Source organism: Chaetodon trifascialis, chromosome 2, assembly GCF_039877785.1.
Source record: "Chaetodon trifascialis isolate fChaTrf1 chromosome 2, fChaTrf1.hap1, whole genome shotgun sequence".
Lineage (NCBI taxonomy): Eukaryota > Metazoa > Chordata > Actinopteri > Chaetodontiformes > Chaetodontidae > Chaetodon > Chaetodon trifascialis.
The window spans coordinates 9,710,885-9,726,999 of record NC_092057.1 but is presented as its reverse complement, the minus strand read 5'-3'; the positions used below and the strand labels follow the sequence as shown (position 1 = coordinate 9,726,999).

At 43.0% G+C, this 16,115-nt stretch overlaps 1 protein-coding gene across 24 annotated transcripts in view; it reads left to right on the top strand.

Moving 5' to 3' along the window:
- Nucleotides 1–16,115, top strand: part of cacna1ab (calcium channel, voltage-dependent, P/Q type, alpha 1A subunit, b) — a 126,035-nt gene that overhangs the window by 29,601 nt on the left and 80,319 nt on the right. For all 24 annotated transcript variants that reach the window (XM_070976861.1, XM_070976726.1, XM_070976771.1 and 21 more), the window contains exons 2-3: nucleotides 2,303–2,408; nucleotides 2,886–3,025. In XM_070976861.1, the coding sequence (XP_070832962.1) occupies nucleotides 2,303–2,408; nucleotides 2,886–3,025 (246 nt within the window). The remainder of the gene's footprint in view (nucleotides 1–2,302; nucleotides 2,409–2,885; nucleotides 3,026–16,115) is intronic.

The following is a 16,115-nucleotide window of genomic DNA, read 5'->3' as shown; positions in this document are numbered from 1 at the left end:
ACCCATAGACCTTTGCTGCACGTCTTCCTGTCTCTGTCCCTGCTTTCCTGTCTCTCTGAAGCTGCTCTGTCCAGTAAAGACGAAACAGGTCCAACCCAGACAACAAGTGTGATGGAAGAAAGGACAAATCAGGAGAAGCAGAAGACAAAATAGAAACAGGAAGAATAACAAAACAGAGAGAGGACAAAAGGGGGGGGGGGCAGAGAGGGGAGAGAGAGAGAGAGAGAGAGAGAGAGAGAGAGAGAGAGAGAGAGAGAGAGAGAGAGCGAGAGAGAGAGAGAGCAAAAGATCTGGACAGATATCGAGAGAGACTGCAGGGAGGTGAGGAGATGGGAGGAAACCAGAGAGAGAGGCACTCACACTCCCACACACACACTCACGCACACACACACACACACACACACACACACACACACACACACACACACACACACACACACACACACACACACACACACACACACAGAGGAGTGTTACCTCCTGCTTTCAGCAGGTTGTTAGGCCAGCAGAGTGTGTGTCTGTTGAATAATAGATGGTGCAGCAGACTAGCATGTAGTCTGAAGACACACACACACACACACACACACACACACACACACACAGTATCTGTGGGCTGCATAAGGTTACTGTAAATTGATTTACCGCAAAATCCAGCGAGTTGTTCATATCCTGCTTATGTGTAGTGGAAAAAAAAACCAGTGTGAATTAAATCAGATCAAAACGGCAGGTTAACAACATTTCCACCTCTGCATGCAGAGTAACATCGAAGAACTGCACACTGGTCACAACGAGTCTGCCCGCAGGACAGCAGCACGTTAGCAATGCGCTGGCTTTGCAGTGTCCACCAGATGTTAAAGAAGAAGACGACGACCGGCTGAAAAATGTGGCTGAATATGTGTTCTGACTTTAAAGTTTTCCTCCTGAACGACATCGAGGTACGATGCGTCTCCACCGCTGCGTCTTCCACAGGTCGCAGCGGTGTGTGCGTTGTGTCTGCCAGCCGGTGTGTGCAGTGTAGTTCAGCGTCGTCTCGTTAGTGTGTGCTCTTCAGACCGACCTGTCTGATCCTCTCACATCAAGCAGCGGTCTCTTATCCCTCACACACACACACGCACGGAAGCCGTCCTCCGGCCATAGTGTCAATGTCAACGTTGCATCTGGTAAACACGACAATAGACACACACACACACACACACACACACACACACACACACACACACACACACACACACGGAGACAGACACACACATACAGGCTAACAGGATAATGACTGGCCAATTAGGCACAGGCTTGATCTGTCTGGATGTATCCAGTCATCTTAGCCCCTCCAGCGGCCATTATTCAGGCATGGACACACACACACACACACACACACCACAACACATACAAACGCACTTGACTGGATGGAGCTTAGTGAAAAGCTGGCTGCTCCACCAGGCGACCTCCGTGAGTCAGCCTCTGTGTGTATGTGTGTGCGCGTGTGTGTGTGTGTGTGTGTGTAGGTGTGTGTGTGTGTGTGTGTGTGTGTGTGCGCGTGTGTCGGATTTTTTTTTTCCCCTACGTAAAGCTTTGATAAACTGACCGTTTCCAGTTTAAATTAAATGATGTCAGTCATCGTTGCACTTTGGATTTCCAGGCTCACGTTGACCAGCCTTTCCTCGAGCCCGTTCGCTCGTCCGTCTCTTAGGAAAGTCTGAAAACTTGAATGAATCACCACATGAAACAGTGGCGTGCGTGCGAAAGACAACGAGGTTTCACGCACAGCGTAAAATCAAAAGTCAGCTACTGTAAAGTTCAAGTAGAGTTAAGTGTATTTACAAAGACCTTCAAACAAACAGATGAGTCACAATGTTCTCTGCAGGAAAACGAGAGATGGAAAAACACATTAGACCAACAGATTTTCTATCTTTCGTGTCTGTCGAGATGAATTTGTAACTGAACTCATCTATCCATCTATTGCCTTTTGGATTTTAATAGAAGAGAATCAAATGGACTTTTGGGTTCTGAAAGAATGCCGGACAAATCATTTAATGTAATTTTGAAAATGTCATAACTCTTGGATGAAGAAGCAGCCATTTTTTTTAAGGCAAATTCACCTTTATCGGACTGTTTGGCATTAGAGAGCTTAAGGAATATATGGAGAGAGAGAGAGGAAAATGTCACAGGTCAGACTGATACCTGGCCATCAGGATGTCTTAACTCACAGCAGTTGTTTGATCTCTCCAGTGCGAATGAACGTCCATGTATATGAGGTGTGTGTGCGTTTGTGTGTGTGTGATCTTGGCCTTAACTCCAGCTGCACTCCGTTTGAATGGATGATCCTCACCACCATCATTGCAAACTGCATCGTCCTGGCTCTGGAACAGCATCTTCCTGATGGTGACAAGACGCCTCTGTCTGAACGACTGGTAACACCGAACACACACACACACACACACACACACACACACACACACACACACACACACACACACATCAGTATACAAGAGGGAGAATGTGCCTGTATAGAAATATACACAAGGCTTGCAAACGCAGAGAGAAGTGACTCACAGTAGACGCACAGAACGCAGAGACGTGCAGGCACAATCCAGTCTGATGCTGAACTTTTACAACACAAAACTGCCAATTTCGTGTCACATGTTAAGCAAACTGACAGCAGACAGACATTATTATCATAAAATCAATTAATGTTTCTTAAATAAGTAACATTTTTAATCAATAAATCTCTGTGTGAACACAGCATGACCCACAGTCTGCCTGCCGCTGACCCCCTTCTCTCCTCGCCTCATCTACCCCCGACTCCTCTTTTCATCCCTTCTCCCGTTTTCTCTCTTTCAACCCTCCTCTGCTCTCCTCTAACCCGCCGCCTCGTCCCCCCCCTGCAGGAGGAGACGGAGCCCTACTTCATAGCCATCTTCTGCTTTGAGTCGGGGATCAAGATCCTGGCTCTGGGTTTTGCGTTACATAAGGGCTCCTACCTGAGGAACGGCTGGAACGTCATGGATTTCGTGGTCGTGCTCACCGGGTGAGTCCACAGTTTCATCTCTTACAACTTGACGCTAAATGTTAGTTTTATTTCAATTTTATTTTGGATTTTTTCTAGTTGTTTTTTTTCCTCCTGCAGGAAGTGTAGTATTTTATTTTTTTTGTATGTGTTATTTAAGTTCATCCGTATTAATTTTACTTGACGTTTTAGTTTTATTTCCCTGTTTTTATGGCGTAAGATAGCTGTCAAAAACACCATGTCCATAATTAAAGTTTCGTATTTGTAAAGTTAACAATTTGTGTGTCATATAAGTTGTTTTACACAAAATTCTGCTGTCATATATGTGAGTGTGTGAAATTGGGTTCGGGTTACGATTGTTTTTAAATTAGTATGAATCTAAAAGCTGTGAGTGCAAAGCTAGCTTCACCAGCATGTAAATATCTTTAGCTTGCGAGCTAAAGCAATAAATATGTAAGTCCAAGAAATGTATATTGTATAAAATGGTTTTTGGATTTTATGAAATCAATAACAGCTAAGCACGTTATTATTGACGTTACCTGTGAAGTCTCTCCGGGGATGGCGGCGTTGCCCTGCATGTTTGCGTCTGGGGCATGCGCAGTTGAAGGAATCGCCGATCGATTACTTTCCCCTGCGACTTGACTGTGACCTCAGTGACGCCATTTCAGCACTTTTCGAGTCGTACCCGTAAACTTGAATTCGTATTCACAGAGAAAACTTCGTAGTCGTAGAAATATGAGTTGTATTCTCAAGACTTTGCACTCACAGCTTTTAGACTCATACTCATATAAAAACAATCGTAACCCGGACCCAATTTCACAGACTCACGTATATGACAGCAGAATTTTGTGTAAAACAACTTTTATGACACACAAATTGTTAACTTTACAAATACGAAACTTTAATTATGGACACGTCTTTTTGACAGCGATCTTACACCATATGTTTTTGCTTATTGTTGTCCACATGGTGCCTGGTGTGTACCTCCCTCTGGATGCTGAATGTGTAGGATGTGTTTCCATGGCCGCCTGCTCCCCTCCAGCTCGGGAGGTGGGCTAATCAGGTCGAGGCTTTCCGTTAAATTTCCTCTCAGACTCTTGACTGAATGATTTCGGGTACAGGAGTGAACTTTTGCTCTGCTACAGTCCCTCTTTCCATGACACAGAAAGGGGTTCAAACGTGTTTCTCTTCATCCTTCAGTGGAGATGGAGGGCCCTTTCCAGTTTAAACCAGTGCATTTAAACCCATTGAGTATAAAGGATCAGAGTTAATAAGGGGAACCAAAAACTTATTTCCTGTATTTCCAAGTTAAAACTGCCTGTTTGGCATATTTCTTTCTTTCTTATTACCTTGAAAACATGAAATATCCGTTCTGTTACTCACATTCTCACATCCACCTGTTGCCTTTTATTTTCATTCTTTATTTGCCAAAAAATATAAACCATAAATAATATTGAGAAGCTCTCTGCAAGTGGCAATCAGATAAAAAAAGAATAATGCTAAAATAATTCAGTATCTGTCTCTCACACAAACAGCCAGCAGCTCGTATTTTTTGCCTTTTTTTTCCCCATTTATTCCTTCACTTGCCGTACAAAAAGCATAATGTGAGTTGTCTTCTCCACGAGAGGACTCGTCTGCGTTAACCTGTGCCAAACAGAGACATCTGGCAGCAGGAAACAGAAGATAACATGCAATGTATGAGATCATAAAATCTGGGTGAAACAGATCCATTAAAAAAATCTGGGTTTTTATGTAATGAAAAGCTGCACATATTGAAAATAATGAGTATTACCTACTCAATAACTACTTAATTTTGAGTCTGAGTGTGTGCGCAGGCAGGTGGTGTAACTGTCGGTGTTTGTTGTGTGATCTAAATATGGCTGCCTGAGCGAGAGAAGGGGGATGGGTGGAGATGGTAACAAGATATAGTGTGTGTGAAAAGACTGAAATGCAGACATATACAGGATGCCCACACACACACACACACACACACACACACACACACACACACACACAAGCACCAGTCATTTCAGTGAATCCAGTTCAATTCAGTAAGTGTGTTTTATTAGCATTGATCAACAATATTACAAAAAACATAAAGATAAGAAATCTTTGTTTTTACATTGAATTGTTGAGAGAGAGAGTGTGTGTGTGTGTGTGTGTGTGTGTGTGTGTGTGTGTGTGTGTGTGTGTGTGTGTGTGTGTGTGTGTGTCTGTCTATGCATCTTAAGGTAACGTGACTTCCTCTCTTTCCCGATCTCAAACACACTCACACAGACACAGCAGAGGTCTGGTTTAACAAGGTGTGCGTGTGTGATCAGGACCACTCCCCCTCCGACGCTATCCTCCTTTAATGAGGACACACACACACACACACACACACACACACACACACACACACACACACACACACACAGGCTGGATCAGAGCAGCACTGCAGGGACCAGCAACCAGGGCAAAGTGAAATGTCACTTCTCCGAGAGATGGGGGAGCTGGTTTGTTGTTATGGCGATAGCTGAAAGAGTGGCAGCAGAGCTCTCTCTCTCTCTCTCTCTCTCTCTCTCTCTCTCTCTCTCTCTCTCCCCCCCTTTCTCTTTTCCATTTAAATGTACATTATTAGAGTAATATGCACAAACAAAGCTGGAAATCTGTGTGTTTTAATTCCCTTAAGCAGGAAATGACTTGTTAGCTCCGCCGTCGTGCGGCTTCAGTCCCTTCATATTTTCACTGATCTTCACGAGATGTTAACTGCTTACCACGGTGTTATAGAAGCATGCAGGAAATATAGCCAGCGCTAACAGCGTGTTCACATGCAGCAGCGTTTTCACCACCTCTGTGTTCCTGTAGTTTCCCATGAGAAGTGCACGTGCAGAACAGAGCTAACAGAGCTCTGAGGGGGTCCCTGTTGACTCCTGCTGCTTCCATAAAAGTACATTAACACCACTTAAATTAATGTATACAAAAGCTCACCTAACGTTGAGCTCGAAGGGTCATTGCCGACCTCGGGGAAAAAAAATGTTTAATTGAGTTTCTCCAGTGCTGCAGTTGGACCCTCTTGCATCCAAACTTAAAAAAAAAAAACTAGTTCAGCTTCGTTTTCTGAGTGAATACAAGGAGCTTTGTCTCAAACAAAACAAGCCCCAGGAACAGCGCTGGGATCTGGGGGTTGGCGAGTGGCCGCACTCTGTGCATGTGAAGCACACTGGCCCAAAATGACCTTATCTTGTACACAATCAAAAGAACAGCAGTAAAATGGTGAACACATATTTCTGAGCATTAGAAATACATCGTAATAACTCTTTATATCTGAATTTAATCGATACAGTCCAGTAAAATTTGGAAAGTCTAGAGGAGCTCTAATAGAAAACGATTTCATGCCATTTATGAGTGTTCAGAGCCAATAGGAAGTCACGAGTGGGCAGGCTCTCTGGGCTTAGACTGAACAGCCTGCAGACACCTGAAAAACCTTTCCAGCATACGCAGCTTTCACAGGAAGGAAAGGAACGCTGTATCCAGCAAGACCAGTCAAAACCTAATAAAAACCAGTGGGGGTGGGTGAAATAAATTCAGTATATTTTATATTTCTACAGCAACATTCACGTCATACTCACCAAGCAGTGATTTTGTGAGAAGTAGATTGTTTTTTTTCCTTATCCAGATATACACATTTTATTTACTACAGTGCAAAAACTCAGGTGTCAGAAACAAGAAAAAAGCAATGAAATGGGGAAAATACTGCTTAAAATAAGCAAAATCATCTGCCAACACAACAGGAAAATTTCACTAAGCTCTTTAAAACAAGTAAAAATAGTTAGAATAGTCATCTTAAAAGTATTTTGGCAGACTTAAAAGCTGTAAACGTGAAATGGGCATTTACCCCCCCTGTCTTTTCAGCTTTACGTATCTACAGAAAAATAGCAAAAACAGCAAAATTATGGGCCGAGATACAAGTGATGATGGCTTCGCTGTTGGTTCAGAACATTGGACGACACTGTTTTCTGTGTGTGTAAGGGCTGCGCTATCGTAAGCTATTGCATAGTTAATTAATTTCATGTTACGAAAAAATTGCCCCCTCACAATTTTTAACAGCCCTCTCACGTCACCCTGGCACCAGGCCTGAATTATTATATCTCCTAGCTATCCTCAACACTTGCAGCAGTTCTCACAGCATTGTGCAACGTTGCAGGTAGAAAGCAAAATTAAGATAATGAGAGTCAAAATGCATTGGCCTCCATAGGCATCTGGTTTTTACTCAACCGAACATATATGGGAAATGTTGGAGCAATGTGGTCGACAACACTTTCCACCACCATCGTCGAAAAACACCAAATGATGGAGTTCCAGAGACTTGTACTGTAGATAGATAGATAGATAGATAGATAGATAGATAGATAGATAGATAGATAGATAGATAGATAGATAGATAGATAGATAGATAGATAGATAGATAGATAGATAGAGTCCTGTGAGAAATGAAACCTCCCTTTGCCATAGCAGCAGTAGAGTGGAGCTGTACTACTGCAGCTAGATAACAGAGGGAGGAAAAAGGAGGAGGAGGTGGAAGAAGAGGACACGTGATGGTGTCTCTCCGTTCCCCTGGGCTCTGGATAACAGGACAGAGAGAGAGAGAGAGAGAGAGGGAATACAAGAAGGCGTGAGAGGGATGGAGAGCACAGAGGAGGTAGAGCTCGAGGAGGAAGACCACAGGAAGGAGGGAGAGTGAGGGGTGTAGGGACGGGGGAGGTGAGAGTGAGGTACGGAGAGAGACCTAAGGGAGGTTTGGAGGAGCGATGGGAGGAGGAGGGAAGGCAAAGACGGAGATAGAAGAAGGGGGGAAGGGAGAGAGAGGGAGATGAGAAAGAGCAAACGCCGAAAGGAGCACGCTCAAAGAGGGAAGCTGTGCGTGTGTGTCTGTGTCTGTGTGTGTGTGTGCGTGTGTGTGTGTGAATGCGAGCGCTGCAGTAACCTGCTTTCCCCTGCTCTCTATGATCAATCACTCAGCACAGCCTATATAACACGCACACACACACACACACACACATACACACACGTACTGTACTTCAGTATTTAGATACTGTATGTGTACACACACTATTAGCTATGCATGGCTTATATCAACAATTACGGTCATATTTCAAATGTCCATGTATATTCATATAGAATATATTAAATCAAATGCGGTCCCGGTATGAACACAGGCTGCAAGAAGCTGGAATATATTTACTATGTTTTCTCGCTGTGTTCTTGTACATATTTGGAAACTTCTCCAAAGGTCCTTTTAGGGTTCAGACCTGATTTGGTTGCACCTCTTTTGCAATGCAGGAAAACTCACTGCTTTGCCAGATTTCCCATTGACTTCCATTGAATATATCAAATCCTAGACTCCAAGAGGACGTGCATTCATTTCAGTGAAAGTTGCTCATCTGATGTATACACCAAAATTGTTTGTTCTCTTCCTGGTTTGCTTCCACATTGTGTGGCCCAAATTGACATAAAAAATCATCATTTTGTACAATGATAAGCAATTAACTTTTAAGGTTTCCCACCAGCAGTTTTACAGATATCACCTTTTTATTGGAAGTCAGTGGAAAAATGATTTTTCCGCCACAGGGATGAAGGATTTATTTTCTTGCAGTACTGTGGTCAGCCACTGGGACAGTTTGACAGCCAGGCCCAACAGCCACGCTATAGCCGAATCTATTAATGCATCCGTGTGCACCGCAGGTCAGAATTCCCTTATTTAGCAATAAAATTGGTGGTATTTCAACCGTTTTGCGGTGGGTACTCACGGTCCCCAGAGAATGAACCGCCTCCTCTTCCTGTTTTTGGTGCCCTTTTCCCAACATTTACATTTTACACGGAGGATGCCAACAGATCAAAGCCCATTCACATTAAATCTGCAGAGCACATTCACGATCCCGATGTGATAATCCCCTACGATTTTAACGACCCCGTGACCTTTCCTGTAGTGCCACCTTCAGGACAGACTACATTTTTTTGCCGCACTGCCGATAAACCTCCAGGTCTATGTAAACCATCACTGTCTGGTCCAACACGTAACGTAGTGTGGTATGTAACAAACACTGCAGCATCAGGAACCTGCTACAAAAGCTTCAGACTCTTAGTTTGATTTAAAGTGTTAATAGTGTCAGTCTGTCTCTTTCTCGCTTCCTCTCTCCTCTCTTGGTTTCTGGGAGAGTGTGTGCCTGTGCTGCGCGAGTCGTGACTGAGAAGGCTTCTGCCACTGTGTTGTGAAGTGTGCATGTATGTGTGCTGACTTCATTTTTGGCAAACACATGGGAGAGAGAGATGGAGATACTTGATGAGGACAAGAATTAATGAGAGAGCAGGAAAAGGGAGAAGAGGATAGGGAACACACACACACAGTGACTAGTGTGTTTAGTATGCAGGGATGACAGTCCATTGATTTTCAATGCTTTGCTGTGACGTCACACAGTAATCTAATCATCTACGGTAGACTCTGGGCCAGTCAGTCAATGAGAGGACACCATAGACGTCCCCGCGACTCTTCTAATGGATGTTTACAGAGACAGCGTTCAAAAATAGACCTCTCTCATTTTACATGTATAAAGTACTATATAGGGTCGGTGGGTCTGTCTCGCTCTTTGAGGTCATTAACATGTGCAGCTAATTACCGCTTTGACCTGATGAGCAGCAAAAACCACACCGATGCTCTTAAAGGAATATTCTACCACAAGTATATCTTTTGAGACTCCGGTGGTTTGACAACACTTACTGCTGTTTTGAAAGTATTTTCATAATCCTCAAAGACTTCTCTAACAATCATCAGGTTCTTCAGGTTGACAAGTGCCCTTGCTCAATTTGTGTGCCAAAGTTATATTGTTTTTAAGTAATATTTGTCCATAATGTACATTGTACATATACTTTTCCTTAATTTATATTTTCATACACATTAAGGACACTATTTCCTTCTACATTTATTAGGAGACAGAGAAATGTGCAATGTAAATATCCCTAAACATTGACAGGCTGCGTGTTGATGATGACACAGAAGTGAACCAAGTGGAATTCACCTCAAACATCATTCAGTTATTTGGCTATGAAGCAATTTAAACTGAAGTTTGACAGTGGATGTCTGACCTAGGGCGCCGAGATGGACAGAAACAGGCCTACTGTCTGTTTAAACTGGATTTAGCTTACATGCATACAGACTGAAAGACTGAAAATTGTCTTTTTTTTTTTTTTTTCTGTCTCTGCATGGAGAGAATGAACAAACTGCACACATGAGACAAAGAAATCCCAAGGGGCTTAGAAAAACATCTTGCCTCGTGTCAGGGAAAAAAGATGGCATACTGAGTCACAAGTGTATCTGGCAAAGATACCAAATGACATCAGAACTCAACACACGAGCCTCTGAGTCACTGCTGGGACGACTCACAGCTGAGTTTTGCGTCAGAAACGCGACAGATTAAATGAAACAGGCCCTCATAAAGATGTTTATCCGGCTGTATCGACTCAAGCGGTTAAAAAGTAGCTCAAGACGAAACACATTAAGCCTGGGAATGAAACATCAGGTCACTCGCCAACAGCAAATCAAAATTTAATTTAACATTGAGAACTGGTACACGCAGGTGTTACAGTAAGTATAGCACCTCCTCTGAAAAAATACTGTATGAACATTGAGCGATGAAATGAAGTCCAGGAGGGAGAGAAGAATGAGGTCACACAGAGAGAGAGAGAGAGAGAGAGAGAGAGAGAGAGAGAGAGAGAGAGAGAGAGAGAGAGAGAGTACCTGGCTGAAAATTGTCCCTTTGCCATCACTTCCATTATCATTATTGCTCTGCAGTCATTTACAGGCTCATCACTCTCCTATACGTTTTCCTATACCCTCCAACTCTGTGCTCTGCGGGCTATCTGCTGCATATGAACACACATATGAGGTAAAGGGTGTTTGGTTGCACATGCATTGTATCGGCCGTATGTTTCATAATAATCAGTGTGCTAAGAGCTGTTCTCTCGGAACAGCCCTTTGATAATAGTCAGTGAGCTAAAAAGCAATAGATAAAGGAATTTGGAGGTTAGCGGTGTGTCCTCTATCAAGTGCATTCATTTCTGTATTCAGCCCGTTCCCAGCTCGGACGCTTGGTGAGGACCTCTTGACGTCACTTTGTAAGGCACAAGGTACCCCTTTCATTTAATTGCATCATTTTTCGTGAAGGGTAGTCCGATAGACCTCTACAGCCTGGTCTCTCTCCCAACGCGTCAAATGACGTAGTATAAAGAGCAAGAAAAGTACAGGACTATTAACCAGGATACCAGGGTTCATATCCCATGTGAAACCGAAAGTGAATGTAGATTTCTTTTTTAAATGAAGTAATGTAACATATGTACTTAAGTAATATATGTAATTAATGTTCGTATTATAAGCCAATCCATGACCTTTTCCTTAACCCTTACCAAGTAGTTTTCAGTTTCACAACGCTGACCACATGTTTAGTTTTGTTCTCAGCCAGCTTTATTTTGAAAGTCTAAACAGATGCTGCTAACCGAATATCACCAACCAGACGTTGCATACTTATTATTGCTCACTTGAAAGCGGAGTTGTGCATGTTGAAAAATGACAGTAATGTGATACCCAGTGCCTTAAAAAGTGACTCCAAGGGGTCCTGACCAAGCATCAGAGAAAGTGTTACTGAATCAAGACAAGTGTAATATTAAATCAACACCCAGTTTGTGGTTTGTTTGTAGTCAGTTTAAACCATAGGGTAGTTTCAGAGAGATGACTGTCCTCACAAAGACAACAACACCCCTGGTTATTTGTTCAAATGCCTACAACGACCCTTATGGAATTAGGTGGAATTAGCCAGATATTGTTATAGCACGTCAATGTGACACAGGGAAGCATTTGAGGTGTTGGATCAGCCGACGTCAAGTCTCAGTTTCCTCCCAACAGTTAACTTTTTTCTTTCATGGTTTCTTTCAACCATGACTGCTACTGTCCCCTAAACTTAACAAGGTAGTTCTCACCCAAATCATGATCTTTTCACATTAAACAAGTAGTTTTTGTGCCTAAACCGAAACAAACCTTAAGTGGTGGCGAATCAGAAAGTGGTTAAATTACATATTTTGTCATGAAGTTCTGAAGACCTGCTCAATTAATGTCTATATTAACAATTGTCTAGCAGTTTGTCAGGTGTTGGGTGGGTCTGGTTTACGTTGAGGAGATCAGTTCGTGGTTGGGGGAAAACCTCTGCCCTCCATTGTGACGGATCAACCTGCTGTTTCAAAACAAAAAGTATGCAATGAAGTTGGTGACATGTCCTTTTAAACAAAACCATTTTTGCTAAAAGCCTCCTTCAGTGTGTGGTGCTTTGTGCACACCCACACACCCTTGTGAAAAGAAATAGAGTCACAGACACAAACACACACCTACAGACACACAATGTGGAGGCAGGAGGGTGATAAAGTTAGGCATTACACCAGTTCATCATCACACCCACAATGTTGACAAGCATCTGCGCTGCTGAAGTGTCCTTTAGCAAGACACTTAATCTCTACCAGCTCCAGCTCGGCAGCTCTGCAGCTTTTATCTGACTCTGACCTCTGACCCCTCTGGCAGTGAAGGAAAAAAATGATACCACAATAAGGTTTGCGCTTTCAGGCCATCAATACATTTTACCTTTTGGGTGATGCAACACCCCATGTGGCGGCCATACCCATGGTTGAACTGTTTGCGTTGTAAACATATTGCAAACATTTTTATTTGGTCGACAGAAATCTGTACACGGGTTTAAATCTTTTGTGTTTGAGCAACACGTCCTCATACCTACGCAACAGAACAGACCAGACCACCAGTGGCTTCCAAAATCTTTTTTATGACCATTAGAGAGTACCAGCATCAGATGCACATAGTCATAGAGCTGAAGTTACATCTAGTAACTAATTTAATTTTGTCACAGTTTAATTATGTTTAGGCACCAAAACTACTCAGTTAGGTTTAGGAAACAATTATGGTTTGGCTTAAAATAACTATGATTGTCATGTAACTTAAGTTACGTACAAACTTAAGTGATGTATGAAAGTAAATTCACACGACGCTAAACATGTGATGTAAGTTTGGACAAGTCAACGCTGACTTTTAGCTTCACACCAGATACTAACAATGGTCTCCTGCACTGCATGAAAAACCACATTTTCGACCCGTAAATCCCCGCAGTTAAAGTCCTGTGTTTGTTTGACACAACTTTATGCTTTATGCTACATCGCCTGACTTCCTTCTTTGCTAATAATTATTGGGGCCACTAGAGGTTGCCACTTAATGAAAATGAATATGGATCGTAATAAGCTGCTTGCACAGATGGCTTGCACAGCCATTTTTTGGGGTCTGGTCTGGGTAGCGATCATTTCACCACTGATACACAAATCAATTTATTGCTGATTGGAGTAACCACCTGATGAATCTAAGTTGAATATTCATATACTTTTTGGTCTCCACCGCTAATGAGAAAAGCATCTGGCTCTCTAACTGCCAGATAGTTTCTTCACCAACAAGTCACTTACATGATGTACCAGAACCTTTTGGTTTAGCCGACTATCTGCTGGAGCTCACAGCGAGGTTGATTAGAGAAGGCAGAAAACCACACATACATAACGCACAAACATTCAACCACATGACATGTTGCATGCACGCACCCACCAACACACTGAAAGAAAAGATGCACACAAACAAGGACGCAAAGTCCAGACGTCCTGCCCTTGTGAGGTCCAAGAGTCATGCTGGCAGGAGACGGAGGGACAGGTGGGCCAATCAGGCGGCCCGGCAGAAAGAGAGAGAACAAGGGAGAGAGGTGAATGGAAAAACTGGAAGAGGATTATAGACACAGGAAAGAATGACGTTGGTGAACAGGAGAGAGGGAAAAGATGAGTATTGATATAATTAAGGGACAAGGATAGATAGAAAGATGGACCAAGACTGACAAATGGCCACATTACCAGAGAATTAGGTTACTGGTTTGAACTCGTACAGTAGATGGGAACATCCACCCGTACAAAGTAAAAGCAGATCGAACTGCTTTCGCTCTGCTTTCGCTTTTACCACATGCACTTTTTGACAGGTGGTAAATGACAGCAAATTCAATAACAAATTCTTCTTTTCATAAAAAAGATACTTTCCACTGATCGCTCCACAGTTTAAAAAATGACACTTTCCACATGACTTGTTTAAATTCACCGTTCAAGGTGCCGTGAAACCCTCCACTGACAAGAGGGTGTTTGCACAAAAGTATGCACTCAGCAAACCTTCCCCCAGATAAATAAAGGTTAATAAAACATATATGTGATTACAAGACAGAAGGGTGGATGGATGGAGTGAAGACACAGAGGAGAGAGAAGGAAGGGTGAGACTGTTCCACCGTCACTTCTCCCCATCCTTCCTCCACCTGATCATATATGAAGTTGAATTAAAAGAAGGCACAGAGAGAGGGAGAGAGGGAAGGAAAGGTGGAGAAAGAACGGAATGAAGGGAAAATGAGGGCGTTTGGTTGAGGGTGGAGGTAGAGGAAGAGTCCATCAGCTGAGTGTTAGTACTCTGCTGAGATCAGCAATAATGCGCGAGCGAGAAAATGAAGAGAAGGAAAGGAAGAGGAAGGGGGGATGAGGATGGAGAATGTGGTCAGAATGAGAGTGCTTCCATCCTGCCTCTGCCAATGAAAGCTTCAGCAACCAGGAGACGGAGAGAGGACTGAAAAAAGGCAGAGAGCAATGAAATGAAAGGGATGTTTGGATGGAAAGTAAAACTGTGTCTTTGATGAAGTAAGAGGGAGGGGTCTGATTCCCAACCCCTGAGGTGATGGAGCCATTACAATAAATACCTCCAGTCCAACACCCATTTCTCTCCTGACACCCCTGTGCATTTAGCAAGTGGGCTCTCCCAATCAGGGAAAGTGATTGGGTTGTACCACCTTGGTGTTGGAGATCGGGGGTGAGCGGTGACATAACAGTCGTAAAGTGCTGCTTAATGTTCCGTAACTATGGACAGAGGGAGAGCAGGGCTGCTGTGAGAGGATTGGAGAGCAAAATCATTTTGTTTTCTCTCCTTGATTTTTCCTGTGAAGGGTTTACTGCCCTGACTGTATCCACGCTGCGCCGCAAACATTTGTAGAAAGGGCAGAAAGTAAACTATTACTGTCCGGTACTTAAATACTTTTAGAAAGGCCAGAATGTAGCCTACAGTTTTGCTCCACAGACCCGTTCGAAACCCGTTCGAAACCAAAATGGAATCAAAGGAGAATCTTCTGTTTTTTAGAGACTGACGTTTATTATTGTGAGCATGACAACGAAGGTCCTCAAAGTCGTTTTTGTGCCCAAACCTAACCAAAGCTCACTTAGAGCATCATCACATCACAAAGCTGATTTATTTTTAACTGTGTGACGGTTTGGGGGGGGCACAGACAAACAATGTTGTCTTGCTGATAGAATACTGAAATAAAACAAGTAAGAAAATAAGTTTAATTGGTCCGAACAGGTAGACAAATGCAACTGATGACAGAGGAGTCAGAACTAGACATTGGTTCGTCTTAAAGGGTCCAAAATGTCCCAAAAATTCTGAAGGACATTTGGAAAATAACATTAAGGGACAGCATTTAGATGTTGTTGAACTTTTTCTTCATCGTGACATAGATGGGTGCACACAACTTATACTCTACTGTTTTCAGCTCATGACTCTGACATACTTTTAACAGGTTCAAAAAATAAAATTTTAAGAAACTAACAGACCAGGAGTCAATACGTGTCAACTGACGGCTGAGGGAACCTGTCATTCACATTGATTTATGACGCCTCAGTTACTGACATCTGAATAACACTGATCATAATGGCGATGATGAAACTAGATGCCATTTGTTTATTTCTTTTATGAACATATTGTTCAAATTCCTTTGCTGTGTGTGCTGTGTCACACTGGGACATTGTCCATCGTGTATGTGTGTGTGTGTGTGTGTGTGTGAGTGTGTGTGTGTGTGTAATGTGTGTGTGTGGGGGGGGGGGGGGGGGGGTTAGGGCTCAGTGGGAGACACTAAAGGGACAGGAGCTCACACTGTGATGACACATGGCACTCCCACACTATTTCCAC